Source organism: Lepisosteus oculatus, chromosome 13, assembly GCF_040954835.1.
Source record: "Lepisosteus oculatus isolate fLepOcu1 chromosome 13, fLepOcu1.hap2, whole genome shotgun sequence".
Taxonomy (NCBI): domain Eukaryota; kingdom Metazoa; phylum Chordata; class Actinopteri; order Semionotiformes; family Lepisosteidae; genus Lepisosteus; species Lepisosteus oculatus.
In genome coordinates, this window is record NC_090708.1 from 2,109,160 (window position 1) to 2,128,286 (window position 19,127).

The following is a 19,127-nucleotide window of genomic DNA, read 5'->3' on the forward strand; positions in this document are numbered from 1 at the left end:
GCGTTGTCCTTTCTGTACCTGAGCACACTCGTCTGCCACGGAGCACGATACTGACAGCTCAAAACATGATCCTTTTTGTCCAAAATGAGCTTCATTACCTGCTTCCCCACTGCCGTGTGGGTTTTGTGTGGTGAAGTGTGAGGAGATTGAGAATCTATGCGAGCTGTCCGAGCTAGCAGTCCGCTTGCTTCTTCATCTCCATCCAGCACATGCAAGGTTCTGGTGCCATGAAACTTAACATGAGTGGTCAAATAACATTAGAACTGCTCTGAAGGATCCTACTGTAAGTTAATCTGCACCCTTACCAAATGTTTTTTTTTCTCTTATTGGGTAGTCATCTTTATTTCACCCTGGTTGCTTAAGGAGAGCCAAAGCCGTCGTGACTTTTAATTATTTTAGATGTCATCCGCAAAGCTCTGTCAATCTGCAACACCACCCAGCGAGATTAGTTTTTAAAACCCGTGGAACAGAGCGCTGTTTAACTACAGCAGCAACTGTGAATCCAAGAATGTGGTTTCTGGGGAGCTTCAGCATAGATAAATCCTGCAAATCCTCTAAGCGCTGAATAGGTCTGGTCAGTCAAGCCCCACGTTAGCGTATCGGATCAGTCGGTGTACTGGAGCAATCTTCATCCTGGCGCTATGATTTAACCCGGGGGAGTCTTCCTCCTATGGCAGATCCTCTTTAGTTAGCACCTTGGAAATGCCAAAGTACGTTGCAGGATCTTAAATGTGTTGCATAGCCTGACAAGCTTCTGAAGACCCATCGGCACTTGCAGGATGCTAATGGAATGAGTTTTTTTTATTTTTGTATGTTTTTTTGGACTAGAGCAGTGTGGATAACCTGTTAAAGAAATCTTTCAAACACGCAGGCTGTGGAGTACAGTGACTTGTTTATACAGTTACATGCGTCTGATGCTGAAAGTGCTGGTATCTGCCCTTGCTGCTACTTCATTACCATATTCTACAGATTCATTTATTTAGGTAATACCTCAATTTTTTTCAGGCCTGGACTCCAACAGCAAGTTTTGTGAAGCCTCTCACAGCCCTCAGACCCCTAGTTTCGGCAGTTGACGTTTTGCTGTGAAAGTGCGACTTGTCCTGCGGTTTCACACTGCTACAGGAGAATTATCTAAGGAACATCATAACCCATTGAAAAGGCAGCTGCATTTGCAGGCATCTTGGGTAGTAACTGCATTTCTTCTCCCTCGTAGTTCACACCAGTTCGAGGTAAGTTAGTGTCGCCAAGATCAGATTCAAGCATTGATCGCGCTAGGGAGCCAGGGGAGAATTCCCAACAGTTTCAGGAGTGGGGAATAGAAAGGGCAGCTTCTCACAACATGCAAAAACACGGCAGCATGATTTTTTTTTTCCCCTCCCGTCGGCACTTTCGGAACCACGTTCGTTGTCATCACTCAGTGACAGGGAGTCTGGGTTGTGGCCTGACGTGACCTTCCTCAGTTGTTTCTTTATTCAAACCAAGAGAATGGGGTACACATGCAGTTCTGGGTTTTTAAATGGCAAATGCAGTTAGTCAGCTTCCAGTGTTGGGCAGAATGCTACTAAAGTGCTACCAGAATAGTATTGCACCCCTTTGGGAATCCACAGTGCTCTTTGTGAGAGGTCAGGCAACGAGCCACTACAACTGGTCTCCTTCCCCAGGCATCAGAATTCATTGAGCCTGCAGTGCTCCATGCAAACTGCCATTGACAGCCAGTACTGTACAAAAACACTTGTTTCTTGAAGTACTTTTCATGTAATTTTAAAGCTCGTACAAGACACTTCTGAGTTTTCAGGGGCTATGTGGACTGAAAGTAGCAGCAGGGTGTGTTTTTGCGTTTCCTTGTTTCCTGCTTGTTTATCAGGTTGGCTGTATTTGTCCGATTTCCTCCGTGGCTCTGCAGTCGGAAAGCCTCTTGCTGTGCTACACCTGCTTGTTCCTAAAGAGAGGACACAATGAAGATGTCCTGCACTGTCACTCAGAGCTTACTAGGGTACATGTTTCGTGTCTGTTCCAGGTGGTTGAAAGAAGTCTGCTTGGTGTGGGTGGTGAGTGGTGGAGGGTGAGGCCTGGTGTGCTGCTGCGTCTCTGTGAGCAGTCTCCCAGGTCCGAGAGGTGGCGTTGATTGTGTGCTGAAGAAGCACGCGTCTGGAGGTGTGGTTCACAGTGCTGCTTCTGAGTTTCCTCGAAATCATATCGAGTAATTTCAGGTTCTGGGTTTGTAAAAGTGAGCGGAGAGCTGTTACGGCCCCCTGTTCTCTTTCTGAAAGTTACAGAGTTCCTCTCCGGGTCTGTCCTGTTTTACAATACTTAAAGGGAACAGAAGACAGGAGACCTTGTGGCCCATCTAGCTTGCTTGGTAGTTAGTAGCTGCTTAATTAATCCCGGGATTTCATCCTGCCAGGACTAAGCCGGGATATCCGCTTCAACAACAGCTTTAAGTGCAATTTCACATGGTTCCCACTGGTATCTTCGGGTTCTTGTCTCCCTGTTCGTTCTGCTGGGCTGTCTTTGTCGGGGCCCTTAAGGATTGTGAATACTTGTATCAGGTCCCCTTGTGTTCTCCTCTGTTCAAGACTAAAAAAAGTTCAGTGTTCCTTCGCTGTGTGGGAAAGTTACTGCACTATCACCAGGGCAGGTGGTGGGAGGAGTGGGGTTGGGGTGGGATGTCTTTCTGATGCTGAAAGTGTTTGCTGTTGAAAAGGGGATGCATGGTGCAGCAGGAGACGCGAGGAGACACCCCTCAGTCAGTTCCCAACCATGCAGGAATGTGGAAACTGCTGCTGCCGAACAAAGCAGGGTGAACAGCACCTGGGGCTCTCTCGGACCCTGAGCACAGGTGACCCTAGTTGGCACACTGTCTACTCGCCTGCTGATCCACCCTGCTCCTCGGCACCCCCTGCCCTGTCCTGTGGGTATTAACAGGGCCATGTTCCCCCTGTTAATGAGGCCAGCTGGAAGCGGGTGAGTCTTGAATGAGGCTGGCAAACAGACAAGCAGAGCTTGTGGAGGCGGACGAGTGAGGGGCGGGCGCAGCGAGCCCAGAGCTACCGGAGTGGGGGGGCTGTTTGTACTGCCTCCCTCCTTGAGAGTCTCAGCGAAACGTACACCCGAGCTAAAAAACAGATAACACGTGACAAACCACTCAAAAATAGCAGGTCCTGTTATGTCTTGAAATGATGAAGAGACTGTTGTGGTGTCTGCTGAGGCCGGGTTAGCGGGGGAAAACGTTGCAATGTATTCACCCTTTAACAGGTTCTAGAGCAAGCCGTAGAAGGCGTAGTGAACCCGTCTGTGCTGTAAGAGCTTGTGTCCAGCGCTGGGCGGCACTGTGGTGCCTTTGGGTTATCGGGCACTGCGCGGTCGAGCTGCAGCACAGCGCTCTGTGTGCAGAAGGAAGGCTGTGGAGAGGGACGGGCGGCGGGGGAGTTCCTCAGCTGTGTCCAAGCCGATCTCTCACACACGCTCCCCCCCCTGCCCACTTCATTCATGGCCCTTTTCTGCTCCGCTTGTGTCGGCAGAAGTACCGGTACCAAGATGAGGACACGCCTCCACAGGAGCACAGCTCGCCGCACCTGGCCAGCGAGGCGAAGGGGCCGGAGCTGGTGCACGTCTCGGAGAAGAACCTCTCGCAGATCGAGAACGTGCACGGATTCGTCTCGCACTCCCACATCTCGCCCATGAAGGTAAGGGGCCGGAGCGGCGCGGATTCCCATCCTCCGTCTGCATTCCATTCTCGTTACTTTCTGTCTTTCCCTGTTCCGTTTCGTCACGTAGGCTGAAGCAAAAAAAAAGGTGGGGGCTTTGTCTCTTGCCCTTGCCACACACCCTCACACCCAGGCTCACAAGCGCACACACGCAGGTCTTCACCGAAGGAATTCTCCGCAGTGCAGCAGGTGGAAGTTCAGGCAGAAGCCACTTGTTTTCCGTGGGTCCTGTTGTTGGTGTCAGGGATCCCTCTCCGAGGAGTTAGTTTTGGGAACGGTGATGTAAGTGCTCCCTCCGGGAGGCGAGCTGTGTTTCAGCAGCAAGAGGTGTTCGATAGCATGTCCACTACCTGCTGGTCAATAAGAGGGAGGGCTGGACTTGCTGCCTCGTAAAGGACAGAGCACCCGTTGCTCTAGAAGGACAGAACATGCACCGGTTTAGAAGTTCTTCCTTTAAGGTTCTTTTACAAAGCTCTAAACCAGCAGATTTTCATTAGCCGTTATATATATATAATTTTCCAGTTTGGGAAAAAGTCTTTAACGCAGAAGAGATGTCTTGTTGATCATTTGAGGACCTCCTTCAGATTTAGCGTGCTTTTTAAAGTTCCATGTTTCAACATGATACCTGACAAACTTGTTTACCTTGTCCTTGAAAATCCATTTCTTGTGGTGGTTTCTGCTTTGCCTGCTTCACTAACTTTCAGTGGAAACCAAGGAACTGAAATTCAAGGTTTATAGACTGGCTGTAATCCTGGCCTGTCTCATCTCGCCTTGTCCTCCTTAAATCAATAGTAAGGGGCTGCTGCTTACCGTTTATTTTGTACGCTGTTGCATGCTTTCTTTCCCTAGTTTGGAGTGTCTGTTCAGTGTTGTCATTCCTGGAGAAATCAAGGCTGGTTAATGTGTTTTCTCATCTGGTTGTCTAGCCAGTCTTCACAGCCTGTGTAGTGAACTACGTTAGTGACAGACTCCCCAGGTTGATGAGAGCTGATCTCAGCCCTGCTTGGCCTCGAGCTGCTTGCCCAGTCTGCAGGGTTTCAGGTTTAGTTGCATGATGAGTGTCTTGGTTTCAGATCCTGTTTGAATATTCTCCCATCTTTAAAATAATAGGCTGTTGTTCAAATTTCCTGTGCCCTTTTCTGGACATTTTGGCAGCTTATGGTGATGTCTGCACAATCTCATTGATTTTAGATTCCCTAAGAAGCTTCACACCATTTTCTTTAATGCTCTTAATCTGCTGATGTTGTAAAGTTAAAGAATTCACTATGTGTTTTGTGGACAACTACATACAAGGGATTACAGGCTGTTACTACTACAGATACCGATTGTACTTTTAAAAGCAATCTATCTATGTTGCTGTTTAGCATGTAGAAATGCATATGTTCTTTCCATTAGAGCTGATACTGTGTGTATGAACCTCAGGGGTTCAGTTTTTGTGACCCTTCCCATGTCACTCTTTTCTAAGATAGATCACTTGGGAGTGCCGTTTGTGTGTTCTCCCCATTCGTGGGGGTTTCAATCAATCAAGGTTTATCAATGCACGAGCAGTACCCCACACAGCGGTGTTGTCCGCACTGAAGTGCTTTATCCGCGGAGCTGGTTAAGAGGGATAGAAGAGTAGAAGGACAGAAGTTTATAGGGATTAGGTTAAGATTAGGATACAATAAATTACACAGCTACAATTTCCAGATTGTCGATCAGGTGCTCCGGTTTCCTCCCCCAGTCCAAAGACATGCTGGTGGGGAGCTGGCCCTGGTGTGAGTGTGTGTCCTGGAATGGGCTGGATCCAGGGTGGACCCTGCCTCGTGCCCCTTGCTTGCTGGGACAGGCTCTGGCTCCCCTGCAGCCCTGGACTGGGTGAAGAGGTGAGAAAATGGTTTTGCCTGGGAAGTGCTGTTCAGCTTTTCCTTGGCTGAAACGCTGGTGGCAGCTGGCATGCCGGGAGACCACACCAGTGTTACGAGCTGGTTCCCCTCTGTAGGAGCTGACCAGTCTGCCTGGGAGTCAGGGGAGGACCAGGGGCTGACGTGGGAGGATGGACAGTGACCTCGTGGCGAGCGGAGGAAGGAGTTTTCTTAATGAGGAAAGAATAACGCTTCGTCAGAGTTCTGAGAGGAGCAGGTTGTGGCGATTTATCACCAGGCGTCCCGGTTTCAGCCTGACGATGGGAGGAGCCTAGCCGAGAGCAGCCGGAGTATTTATAGATGTAACAGGGGCAGGAAGATGAATCTTCAGCGCCCGAGAGCCGCTGACAGCCCTCCCTAGTCAGGATGCCCTCTGCCCCGCCGGCGCAAGGGGCGGCTCGGGAGCGGGTCAGCCTGTTCGGGAGGGACCCAGCCCGTCGCCTCCTGGCACCTGGGGCTCCCTGCCCAGCGGCTGGGGGTGCCTTGTACCCCTTGGGGGAAACGGCGGCCCACAAAATGGGGACTGGAAAATCCTCCCTCCTCAGTGCTGAACCGGCCCAGACACGCTTCTTCAAGCTCTGCAGTTTTTGATGATTTGAGGAGAACTACGATGTTGTCTGGATTCTGACGCTCGAGGGCTCGGACTGTTCACTTGTCTTACAACCAGCGATCGGTTCAACCCTGTCAACAAAACAAAAGCACAATGGCATTTGGTCATGTCACTACTGCAGTACATGCCTCCTTAAATACTCCCTTTGAATGCTTATAACCCAGTGAGCATTAAAATTATACACGGTGCATGGGATTCAAAGTTTCTCTACCGGTACGTCCAGGGCAGCGTTTACGGAAGTCGACATTAAATGCGGATACAGCAGGGAGCAAATCATGACGAATAAGAGCAGGTGTCACACAGGAGTTGGACTTAAGAGGCCAAATCACACCTCCTTGTGTGTCACTCATCTAGCCTGTTTGTCAGTGACCAGCTCATTAATCCAAAAAGTGCCCCCTGTTCTCACTTTTAAATGCACTTCCACGTAGTTTCCGCGGTGCCCCAAGGTTTGTGTTTCAGTGTTCAGGCTATAAACATGTGGAGGCAGTGCAGAATGGATGTGGACACCCCGCAGGTGAGTAAACATCCTCAAATGGGGAATTAAGTACAGGGTAGGAGTTGCTGAAGGATGCAGCTGAGAGCTGTGAGGCTCTCTTTAGCAGAGGAGTCTTAAAGAAGCTGGGAAAGGCGATCAGGGGCTGAGCAGTCCTGATTTCTGGGGGCAGTTCATTGCACCTGATGGAGGTGAGGTTGGAGAATGAATGATGGGAGAGAACACAGGAGCAGCAGAGTGGGCATGTGGGATTACACTTGCGCATGTTTTTAATGAGCAGTTGATTTTTTTTTTTTGTCCATTGTTGGGTATAGATTGCCAGTGTAGAACCATAAAACTTGCATACACGTGCTAAGTTTCATATGTGCATTCATTTAACTGAATTAAGTCGAATGCTCTTGGGTGCCGTGTGTGAATTGTCAGGATAAAGATCTCTGGTCCCACCTAGTGGATAAGTCATGTCATTGCTTAAACAGTTAAACCCTTCATAGGAATTAACCAAATGAAGATTTGTCTTTCTGGATTTTGCCTGGAATTAAAGATAATTTGTTGAATTTTGATTATTTTTATCTTAAATGTTGGGCTCATAGACCAGTAGGTGGTGCTTTTCCCCTTGAACCACAGTATGGAAGCCCGGCATGGTGGCAGGGGATCCTGTGCTATAGGAAAAATAAACTGAGGTCCCAACTACTTTTGGGATCCCATGGCTTTTCAGAAGAACAGGAGTGTTAACCCTGCTTTCCTGGTTAAATTCCACTCTGGCCCTGGATAATCTGGCCTCCCTCAAGATCTTTAAGTTCACTGCTTAATTTGTCTGGTGAAGCAGTTTCTCACTCCTCCCCCTTATTGTCTGTACAGTGGGGCTGCAGGTGCAGGATAGCTGCCTGACATAGCCCAGGTGGATGCTGTTTCCTCTGCTGAAAAACACTTAGGATCCTTTGAAATTACCCTTTTTAAAAACTATAGATGAGCTATAGGTATCTAGAGAAATGTCCAAATCCAGTACAGGAAGATATAGGTTTGCATAGAGGTGTGTTTTGCAGGCAATTTAATTTGTCCTAATTAGTGAACCCCATGCCAAAATAGAGTACAGTTTCACAATAGGGATGCGCCAAGATTTCTGCTCACTGATGTTTGCTTTCATGTGTTTAAAGATGACTGGAGTTGGTTAAAATGCGAAAGGATGCTGCCAGAAGCTTTTGAAAATAAGCTTTGGAACTTTCACATGGACTCCCAACATTTTTTAATGGATTCCTAGTCTTCTGAGTTCTGCGTTTGGACTTTGAGCATGTTGTAAGGGTACCTTGTGGAAAGCGTGATGACAGCGTTGGCATATCCAAAGTACAAACACTGAGTGGAAAAACTGAAAAGGTCGTCATGAAAAGTGAATCCTTCTGTGCACCTGGGCCTGGTGAGGATTTTGATCAGGGCCTAATGTGCTTGAAAGACTGTTAGATGTGAGAGTGTCACTCTGAGGAAGAAGGGAAGGTTTATTTAACGCACGTCCATGTGGAGGCAGTGCTCAGTGAGACGTCTGTGAAGTGGAGCCACGTCCGTTGTGATGGAGTCGGGCCAGTGGCCACAGGCACAGATCTGGTGCCAGCGGGCAAGCGCGGGTTTTGGAGGAGTGAAAGGTCGTCCGTGGCGAGCTGCTCCAGCAGATGAGTGGCCCGGGGTCTTTCCGCTCGGCAGACACCGGCGGCCCAGGATCGGCACGAACAGCAGAGCTGCTGCCCTTGCTGGACACATGTCTGTTGGTGTCCGGGCTGCCAAAGGGAGTGCCTGCCATGCATATCTGGGCCTGTGAAGCAGAGGCTGCACTGCCCTCCAGGTCCTGAGCATTCCCCCAAGTTCGGCTTTCAGGGGCAGTAATCCTTCCTCTGGACACACTGGCTCACTGGTCCGAACTGGACTGCTGGGCATCCTCGTTTTAGCCTTTCAGCCAGCACATCCAAGAGCCTTTTTAATGCCTTCTGTTGACCACTTCCTGTCCAGTTGTGCTGTGCCATTTGGCATGCGCTTGTTGATTTAAAAAAAAAAAAGTGAACCCCTACTCAGGATTATTCTTTGCTATCCTTTTTGTGTACTCCATGTTTAAAAATTACATTTGCCCCCGTTTCTTGCTCGGGATTTGATATTATGCTTCCTGCAGGTTGCTAGTGGAGCTATTTATATAGAGAGTATGTAAGCAGCACAGCCAGTCTTCCTGTAGCGTTGCCAGAGCAGATGGAGTTAACATCTTGAACCTCCCCAGGTGTGTGGTACCTGTGAACTCTCGGTGACGATGCTGTCCGTTACCAAGGTGCCGTACAATACTCGCTATAAAAACCTATCGCTTCCTGTGATGCTTGACGAGACTAAGGAGAGCATAGCGAGAAGATTAGTGAGCATTAAAGTTTCTGTAGTTGTAGCTAATAAAACAAATAGCCAGTGCTTACTGTGTGGTGGTTACTCAGCGGTTTCTCTTTGCTGTGTAGTGCTTTCAGTGTAGAAGCAGAATAATCCTAACAAAAGACATTTCAGACTTTAGAGAGGAAACTCTCTTCCAACCCACCTCTCACTACACTGATGCTGTAAGGTTTCTGCAGTAGATGTCACACTAAGGCCTTGTACCCTAAACTGTTCATTTCCAAATGGTTTGACTGGTTCCATGATTTGATTTAAGACGCTGTGCAAGTACAGAAACGGTCAATATAGTGGCCGTGTCAGTGCCACCAGCATTGTGCTGAATGCTGACGGTAGCAGTGCTCTGCTCAGACTACAGTGTTTGGAGCAGAAATGGGACACATCCCTTTACTGAGGGAGAGGAAGAGCTTTCCCAAGTTGGCTCCTGCTGAATAATTCCCTTTCTTCCTCATCTCAGAGAGGTTTCCCCGAACACCCCGTGACTAGAATATTGTGAAATCAATTCAATAATTTGACTAAATCGCTTTTTTTCCACCCCCCCAATGTGAAGCTTCTTGTTAATTATTGGGGTTGTTGTGGCTCTTCACACAAGTGTAGGTGTAAAGGCTAAACAACAAAGGGGCCCTGGTCCAGACCCCAGAGGGACACCTAAGGGAGGTAGTCTGGGAGAGGATGTAAACCATCCACCGACGCACATGGATGTTTCAAACGCATATCAAAGATCCTGTAGAATTGATCTAAAATAGAGCATTGTGGCTCAGACTGTGTGGCTGTGTTCAATAAACACTGTTTACAGTTTCAAAGAGCAAGGAGACCTTCCAAAGAGCTGGAATACAGCACAGAAGAACAGCAATAAACAGCCAAAATTCCCAGTTGTCAATCTGGATACACGTGATCATGTGAATGTTGTGATGTTCTGTTGCATTTGTGTGCATTGACTCAGTTTTGTAACAGTGAAAGGGACTTTAGATATCATTCTAATACTTAAAGCAGTGATCGATTTGTGAGACTCATGCTCTGTGTTCATTAAAATACTGTAGATTGCATTTTCCACAGTTCATGGTCATCGTGTAGAGCTATAGAGATTTCATGTCTAGTCATGTTGTCTGATTGTTGTTCTTTCATGTTTGGGGTACCATGAAGTTTTTTAAATGATGAAATTATTAAAGCCTGTCACAACATTTCTGACTCTTTTCTATTTTGTTTGTTATCAAATGTTATTTTTTCCTGAATTTCAGTCATATCTACAAGATCCTTCTTGCCTGCCTTACTCATTTTTAACTGTTTGCTACCATATGAATGATATGTTGGCAGCTCATTGAAACAGTTCCATTTTTTCTGTAAGTCAAGTAATATCTGTCTCGTAACCAAAAGGATCTGATCAGCTGCTAACTGACTGGAATGTCTCTCTCCTCTGTTCACACTCACTTCTGTGCTCTGCTGCTGTGTAAATGACTGTGGAGTGTGTCTCTCTCCTCTGTTCACACCCACTCCTGTGCTCTGCTGCTGCTGCTGTTGTGTCCCTGACTGTGGAGTGTCTCTCTCCTCTGTTCACACCCACTCCTTTGCTCTGCTGCTGCTGCTGTTGTGTCCCTGACTGTGGAGTGTCTCTCTCCTCTGTTCACACCCACTCCTGTGCTCTGCTGCTGCTGCTGCTGTTGTGTCCCTGACTGTGGAGTGTGTCTCTCTCCTCTGTTCACACCCACTCCTGTCCTCTGCTGCTGCTGCTGTTGTGTCCCTGACTGTGGAGTGTCTTTCTTCTCTGTTCACACCCACTCCTGTCCTCTGCTGCTGCTGCTGTGTAAATGACTGTGGAGTGTTTTCTCTCCTCTGTTCACACCCACTCCTGTGCTCTGCTGCTGTGGGTTGTTTCCGATCAGGTACAGTAACATGCCCCTTTATAGGTAGAATCGCTGGAGTGCATCTTCGATGGCCCATCAGCTTTAGGAAATGACGAGATACCTGCTTCTGCGCTGCCGGCCTTGTACATACAAAACGGTTCGCTCTCCCAGGTAACGCTGCCTGATTGTGGATTGTGGCATCTTTGGCATTTGTCCTTGCCTTATTTAGCCTTTCTGTGCTAAACCGTGTATCTGTTGAGTCTATGCGAGGTGTGGCTTACCTTTTTGTCAGTTTCAGAAACCATTGTTTGCTTGCTGGTCCAGAAGCAGTGTTCGCTGTTATCTTTTGGGGAAGAAACTTTGCTTTTAGTGTACTGGTGGAAGCATTGCTTAAAGTTGTCCTGCAGTATGCTTTGCAAGCACTAGGTGGCAGAGGTGTCACGGTGCATGAGAGAGCTTGCAGGCTGCTCTGTGTCCTTTTTGTGCAGAGATGTTTTTGAACTGTGATCTCTTGTGTTTACTATGTTTGGTCATTCCTGAGTTCTGTCTGTTAGTGTGCCATGTGGGCTGAGCTTCTTAACGAGTGTGGCATTCCTGTAGTTGAAGTCGCCTGTCCTGCTTTTTCTTGATGTGTTGAATGGTCTGTCGTGCTTTTGTGGTTGTTCCCCTTTTGATCTGCACAGACAAGCACATCTAGCATATATTCTGTGGACGTGTTACAAAACAGGATTTGTGGTACTGTTTGGACAATTACCCCAGAGATAGCAACTAACTGCACTGAAGAAAGGTTAAAGGTTGAACACTGGGCTCTTTGTACAGGGCTTTTGGGCACAACCTTTAGAAAGGGGACTGTTGTAAGTATTAGGGTACAAATGCTGAAGCATGTCTGTTTCCTTCTTGCTTCCAGTCTGAAATATTCATATAGAGGTGATGGATACATAATAGTGAAGTGGTCCTGAATTGTTTCCGTTTACAAATGTTACTGGAATAAACCCATACAGTGCATGCATGCAGTACGAGAATTCCAAGATGATGTCAGAGGCATTTTTATGGTTGCAGCTCTTGCACTGACATGCTGCAAGCATTTTCCACAGTTTCCAGACCCACTGTGCTAATGCAGATTATGTAATTACAGTCATTAAGTAAAAAGACTGTGAAGGCCGCTGCTCCTGTAACTTACAAGCCTAACTTGCAAGCTCCCTAAGCTGGTCTATCAGGCAACAGACACCCTCCCCTTGAGCGTAAAGTGAAAGTAAAATATAGCCCAGATCAAGTGGTTGACGAGGCAGGCTGTGGCTCCTCCGGCCGGTGTGGGCTGATGAGGGGCTGCCCGCGTGCTGTAGGGGCCCAGCCGGGTCTACGTCCTCTCCAGCTGAGGCCTCCTTCACCCCTGGCTCCGAATCGGGCTCAGCTGACAGAGCAGGTCTTTTCACGAGAGCCGAGGCGACTCCCGAGTTTCCGACGGCCAGTGAAGAAAGCCGTGTCCCGGATGAGGGGGGGAGAGAGAGAGCTGGGTTCTTGGCCTGCACGCCAGTGAAATAGACACATCATTGTGGCCGCATGACATGGGCTGCAGCTGAAATACAACAGATGGTAGGAAGGGGATCAAAGTGCTTGGCAGAGGCTGTTTGAAAGGTAGTGATGCTGTAATGAGTGTTTCTGCCTTAGGGTTTCTTTGTTTTTTTTTTTTAAAAAAAAGCTTTTCCCACCTGCATTTTGACTAACTCATCAGGCCCATACGTGCAGTAATTTGTCTAATTGTAACAGTGATTTTAAACTTGCATTTAATTTTATACTGTGTTGCTCTGTCGATTTGAACTCCAGGAGGTCTTTAGATTTGTGGGATTCGATGTCAGTGCTGCTTGTCTCGGGGAAGTCTCTGTGCAGGTGTGATGCCCAGCAAACAAGCCGTGCTGCATTAAGACAAAACAGCTGACAGTCTGCCATGCAAGCTCTTCCCAATGAACACGGAGTGCAGCTGGGAAATGGATTGTTTCTACAAACTGTTACTTTGTATTTTCTTAAAGCGGACAGGAATAATGGAAAAAATACTCCTTCATTCTAGCTTGCCAAAGAAACCGCAAATTATAGTTCACACTGAAAAGTAAAAACTAAAATTCTGTTTCCGGCTTTGGAGTCTTTTCAGGTGTCTTCACACACCAAAAAGGTTTTAGTCTCTAGGTGTTCACCTGCAGTTCAGGCTCTGATTCACTCCATCATATTATTCAATAGATATAATAAAAGTTTTAATTGTTTTTCACGTTGTTGTGTTAAACCGCACAGGAACATGAACAGACCGATAATTGCACAGCAGTTTATTTGCAGGTTCTTGGTCACATTGCACTTATCGGACATGCAGTATGATGAGCATCGTTTCAATCTTTTCTCCTAGGCACATTTACTCCAGAAGGTGTGAAATAATATTGGCCCCCCTCCATGGACTTATAGAGCCTGCTCAATGTGAAGACCAGAATGGGTCTAACAGTCCTGGAACGGGACAAGAAACAAGAAACACCTCCTCTTTTCATACACCCCTTGTATTCACCGAGTTCGCTCAGTGTGTTGATTCCTTGTGAGGACAGCTGGGGTAAGGTCGCTGTTCTGTCTCCCGATTTCCATAATGAAGCCCCCCAGTAAGAGAAGCAGCACGCAGTCCTGTAAGGTAACAAATGAACTGAGCCTCCCAAGGTGAAACATGTGAAGCACTTAAGCATCCCATTACTTGCTATTATGGAACTAATGCATTGCTCCATTAGGACATGATTGGCAGAGATGCTTATGGATAATGGCAGTAGATGTGCAGTGTTTATCATAAAAAAAGACATTTAAAGCACGCAGCACTCTGGGCTTTCTGGCCGATATCTTTACAAAATGTGTTGGAATTAGATGTGGAGATGGATAATTGTCACAGAATCTGTTTGATACTGTGCTTTAATTGTACAGAATGGGCCATTGGGGAAAACAAATGACCACTTCTTGTGCGAACTATGATCTTAACCAGTTTCCTGTAGCCCACACCCTGGTGCCTGTTTTTGCTGTAGTATGGAATGAAAAACTCAATTTTCCATTGAAAACTCAGCTTTGAAAGGTGCTGTTCCAGGCATAAAACAGTGACTCAGGTCTTTTCCTGCATGTTCCAGAGTCATGTTTCTGTTAAAAATCCCACTGAGTCATGGTGCCTTTAATGGGGCACGTAGCTTTACCCCAATATGTACTGGTGAGCTACATTATTTCTTAAAATGCGTATTCAGCACTCTGGACAGCTCCCAAGTTTTCAGGCATCCTGACTCAGACAGGAGTATTTTTATTCATGAACAGCATGGTACATAGTTGAAACTGACAAGGAGAATATTTAGTGCTGCTATTGGCGATGCATGTCAAGTGCAGACATTAGGGACTGCAGTTTCTACTCCGCCACGCCACAGTGTAAGATCTGTAGGTTTATCCTTTCTGAATTTTAATGATGCAGCAAATACATTTATTGTAAATCAACATAGCCTCTCTAGGACTCGGAGTGAAAGTTCAAATGTCAGCATTAAGATCAAGCTCACCGAGGCCTCTGACAGCCTAGAGAGAAACAGCCAGAGTTGCCTGACAGTCTAAAGATCAACATTAAGCCCCCATTATGATTACATAGTAGGTACCTTAAACCAAAGCTGGAAATAGTTATCGGCGGGGGGGGGCTATGTGTTTACGGGAAGAAGCCATTTACACTGCATCTGCACTTACTGGTAGGGTTGAATCTTCCTGGAAGACTCTGAACACGGCATAAACCGAAAACAAACCCCAAGGGCAGGAGCACAGTCATGGCAGTGCAGTTTTTCACTTGTAGCTACGGTACGTCCAGCGTCAGTGGAGACTAATTTTGCTACAGTGAAAAGTGTACAGTGAGCTAACGGGAGAATAGCAGGAGGTTAACGCAGAGTGAAGGTAAAAAAAATAGAAAAAAGTATACGCTTGCTTGCTTCCCACTCCCAGCCCTTTTATTCCTCTTCCAACAGCAGTCCGTCCTTGCTCAAGGCTGCCTTTGCTCTCCTCTGGGCTGCAAACATTACAGAGCAAGTGCAGCATCATTTAGTCAGCATTCTGGGAGCGTCATCTGCTGACTCATTAATGATCGCAGGAGCTGGGCACTGGCACCTTTCTAGACGGTGCCAAGCTTTAGACCCTTCTGCTGTTTTACCTGCCTCTCCTGGAGATTAGATCCAGCGGAGCACTAAATGCATCACATCTGCGTTGTAGGGCTTGTTTGGTGGAAACCACGCTGAAGGCAACGTGTGAGAGGAGGGGAGGGCCCCGCTCAGGAATTCAGACAGTAACATTTTCAAAACTGTTTCCCGAGCTCCAGCTCCTGAAACCGTACAGAGGGGTGCTGATGTCAGTCCTGTCTCGGTGCTGAAACATCTCATTTGCCGCCTGCTGATTTATTTAAAGTTTCCAAAAAGAACAGCGAGGCTGGTTTCAGACGAGGCTGCTATGATCACAGCAGACTGCACGGGAAAGAGGAAGGGCGCAAATAAGATTTGCGAGTTGGGATCCTGCTGTCATTGTTTTGCCTTGCTGAAAGATCTGCAGCACTGTGGCACAGAGTGACACCCAGCCATCATTCCTCTATGGGCCCTGCGGCGTCGGGGGGCGATCAGTCACAGAGACCTGCCGCCGTCGCTGTGCTGAGGAAACTTGGAGGAACTCTGATAAGCAGCGCGCGATGTTAGCGTCAGTGTGGTATGCTAGAAAGATGGGGAGACGCTTAATCAGGACCATTAGGAGAACCAGACGGCTGCATCTGCACTTATTGGTAGGTTATCTGTCACGGCGGCCACTGGCAGGCTGAGAGACGGGGGTAATGGGAATGTATGCAGTTGTTCTGTACCGGTGGGAATAGCTCAGATCATTGCATGCTCACTCACCCAGTCTTTTTAAAAAAAAAAATAGCATTGCACCGGTGAAATTGCTAACATTCGCTGCTCGGTTCCAGTTGTCTTTTTAAACTGAGCTGTAGCGCAGCGAGTAACAGAAGTCCTGGGCAAAAGATGATTTTATTTCTGCATCCGAAGCTCCTGATTGTTTTGTTGTCTTTTGCCCGATGTTCTGAAAATGGCCATAACCTTTTAGGAGAACGGCAGGAGAGCTTTTTTTTTTTAACCCCACAAGTTCATTCGGATCCAGCAAACGCCTCGGAGAAAGGCGCCTGTAATGTTCTGGGGATCAGAACGCAATGAAGTGACATTTAGAAAAATCGATGCGCAAGGTGGTTGTGCCTTCTGGGCTCTGGAATGTAATGAGAAAAGCATCTCCATAATGGACTGCTGATTAACTCTTTATTTTCAGTGCGCGGCGGCAGTCTCGGTTCAAGCTCCAGACCAGCGCTGCTCAGGGTATTCTTCCGTGTTGCATCTCATGTTTTCACTTGAGGAATTGCGAGTTTTCATTCTGCCTTCTCTGTCGTGTAATCCGCGTCTCGGTGCCGAGAGAGCAGGCAGAGTGATGCGCAGCCCGTTAGAGGGACAGCAAAGGGTTGCAGCTTACTGAGAAGAGCTGCAGGTGCTCTAGTTATTGAATAAAGATTGAAGGCTGTGGTTGACATCAATTCTTCCAGCTCTGACGTTCTTAATCAAAGGGATCCTTAATGTTTTTACTGATTTATGCTTTTGCTTTCTAGCTCAGTGTTTCAGCGACTTATCAGTGATTATAAGCTCACCTGTCTAACTTAGAAACCTTTTATTTTAGGTGGGGGGGTGTTATGTAAAGCGTCCCATTGTGAATTCAGCCTGAGAGGCAATTGAAATATAAACCCTAGAACACCAATTTATAGTTACATTTTTAGTTTCTGCAAGCTACAAAAATTAGAATTTTTTCCCCCCAAAAAAGCATTTATTTTCCCAAAGAATGGAGACTAAAAATAAAACCATTGGATGTGCGGTTGTCTTCTCTGTTGGCAGTGGTGTCGCACATCTGCCATTGCAAAGTCAGGATCTTTTGTGCCACTAATGCACGTATTGAATAATCGTCAGAACACCTAATAGAGCCTTAATTGCTCGAGGAGTTGGTATTTCTTTAACGCAACAAATTAAAAACATGCCTTGGGGTGCTAGTGCATTATTCCGGATCACCATGACAACACAGCGCCGGCGGCAGTGATGGAGGGGCGTCTGAGCATCCGCGCTAGCATGGCCTCCGCTGTGGGCAGAGCTGCTCCCCGACGCACACATGTAGGCTTCCTTCCAAGGGGGGATGTCGGAACGCAGAGGCTCCTGGAGAGAGGGGCTCTCCCCTCCCTGCTGTCTGGCAGGGCTGCGACAGCGCCGCCAGCCCCTGAGCCCCAACGGCGTCGGCAGCGGGCTGGGGGAAGGATGAGTGGCGCAGTGCTACGTGCGCTGCAGCCGTCTCCGCCGTTTTAGCATACAGGCGTACGGGATGAAAACCTGTTCCGTGGGCTCCCGAGCGCGGCCTCCTGCCTCATAGGCGGCGTCGCAAGTGTGTTTATTGAAACTGCGGCTTTCCGTGGAGGGCGGGCTGTTTGAATAAGAGGACGGTTACCTCGTAGGCGTTACGGGCCGGTGGCTCATCAGTCCTGCTCGACATGAGTGATCGCTTGTTCGCTGATTAAAGGGGAGGTGAGAGCCATGTGGGACTGAAGCTCTCCGGCACGCAAGGGACTGTTGATTCTCACTGTGAACCACCACAGCACGCTGAACGCGGTGGGGAGCAGAGTGCATATGTAGTTGTGCAGCTTAACTGAACACCACAGCGCACTGAATACTGTGGGGAGCAGACTGCGTACGTAGCTGTCCAGCTTAACTGAACACCGCAGCGCACTGAACACTGTGGGGAGCAGACTGCATATGAAGCTGTCCTTTTTGTCTTTATAGTTAATTAATAATTTCTTACACTTGTATAGCGCTTTTCTGGACACTCTCCTCCACCACCACCAGTGTGCAGCCCCACCTGGATGATGCGCCAGTCTACTCCCCACATACCAGCTCTCGGTGGGGAGGAGAGCAGAGTGATGAAGCCAGTTCAGAGAGGGGGATTATTAGGTGCCCATGATTGGTAAAGGCTCATGGGAAATTTGGCCAGGACGTCTACTCTTTTTGGGGAAACACGCTGGGGTTTTTAATGACTACAGAGAGTCAGGATTTCGGTTTTATATCTCATCTGAAGGACAACGCCTTTTTCTAGTATGGTGTCCCTGTCACTATAACTGGGGTATTAGGACCTACACAGACTGCGGGGTAAGTGCCCCCTGCTGGTCCCATTGGCACTTCTTCCAGCAGCAGCCTGGATGGTCCCATCCAGATACTGACCAGGCTCACTCCTGCTGAGCTCCAGTGGGCTGCCAGCTGTGAGTTGCAGAGTGATATGGCTGCTGGCGTAGATTTGCTCTTGAACTATTGCGAATCAAGTGTCCTGATCTGTCCTGTTTTTGATGTTGGCCGAATCCTGCAATGGGCTACCAGAATCATTTAGCCTCCAGTCGGTTGAGTCCTGATTGCATTCCATCTAGGCCACTCGGAACGGCTTCCCCTCGGCTGGAACCACGAGTCAGACTTTTTTTTTCGGGGTGCCCCCTGAGCTCCGGCTGCCTGTTCTCGGCATGGTCACACGGGCTGGGCTGTGCGGCCCTGCGTTTAGTGCTGGGGGCCTGAACGGCCGGTCAGAGACGTGGGAGAGGAGGAGAAGCCATCAAGATAGAGGAGCGTCTTCCCACTGCAGCCTCTCGCATGCTTTACCTGTGGACTTGTAGGTTTCTGTTTGCCCTTAGTGTGAAGAAGATGAGGAATCAAGTGGTCACTGGCGCAGTGAAGACCTGGTCACCAAAGCGCATTGGAATCCCCATTCAGGCTCTCCCAGTACTGACAAGTCCTAGTTTTAATTCTTTATGACTGCGTTTAGTTTATTCCCATATCGCAGTCGGTCCTTTTGGTTTACTTTTCGAAGTCGAAATTATTCACCGTGTTCTTGGTGTTGTGAAGTCTTCATGATGTTTGTGCCTCCTCTTTCTGAAGGTCACAATTAGAAAGTGTGGGAGAGAAGATGTTATTGCTTGTGATGAAGGACTCTTGATGGCTGAACAAAGAAAACCCAGCCAAGGCGGTATAGAGGAGGTGCTTCTTAACCAGACAGGGAGATGAAAGGGTGCATGCAATCTTTATAAATCCCAAA

At 47.9% G+C, this 19,127-nt stretch overlaps 2 protein-coding genes across 20 annotated transcripts in view; one reads left to right on the top strand and one right to left on the bottom strand.

Annotated features, from left to right (window-relative positions):
* Window positions 1-19,127, bottom strand: part of cp (ceruloplasmin) — a 430,985-nt gene that overhangs the window by 189,018 nt on the left and 222,840 nt on the right. The window lies entirely within an intron of this gene.
* Window positions 1-19,127, top strand: part of dlg1a (discs large MAGUK scaffold protein 1a) — a 170,864-nt gene that overhangs the window by 71,396 nt on the left and 80,341 nt on the right. For 9 of the 19 annotated variants that reach the window (XM_069197367.1, XM_069197369.1, XM_069197368.1 and 6 more), the window contains 2 exons: window positions 3,522-3,686; window positions 11,025-11,132. In XM_069197367.1, the coding sequence (XP_069053468.1) occupies window positions 3,522-3,686; window positions 11,025-11,132 (273 nt within the window). Of the gene's footprint in view, window positions 1-3,521; window positions 3,687-11,024; window positions 11,133-15,630; window positions 15,760-19,127 lie in introns of those variants that run through there. The other 10 variants (XM_006637411.3, XM_015360746.2, XM_015360733.2 and 7 more) reach the window with 2 other exon arrangements.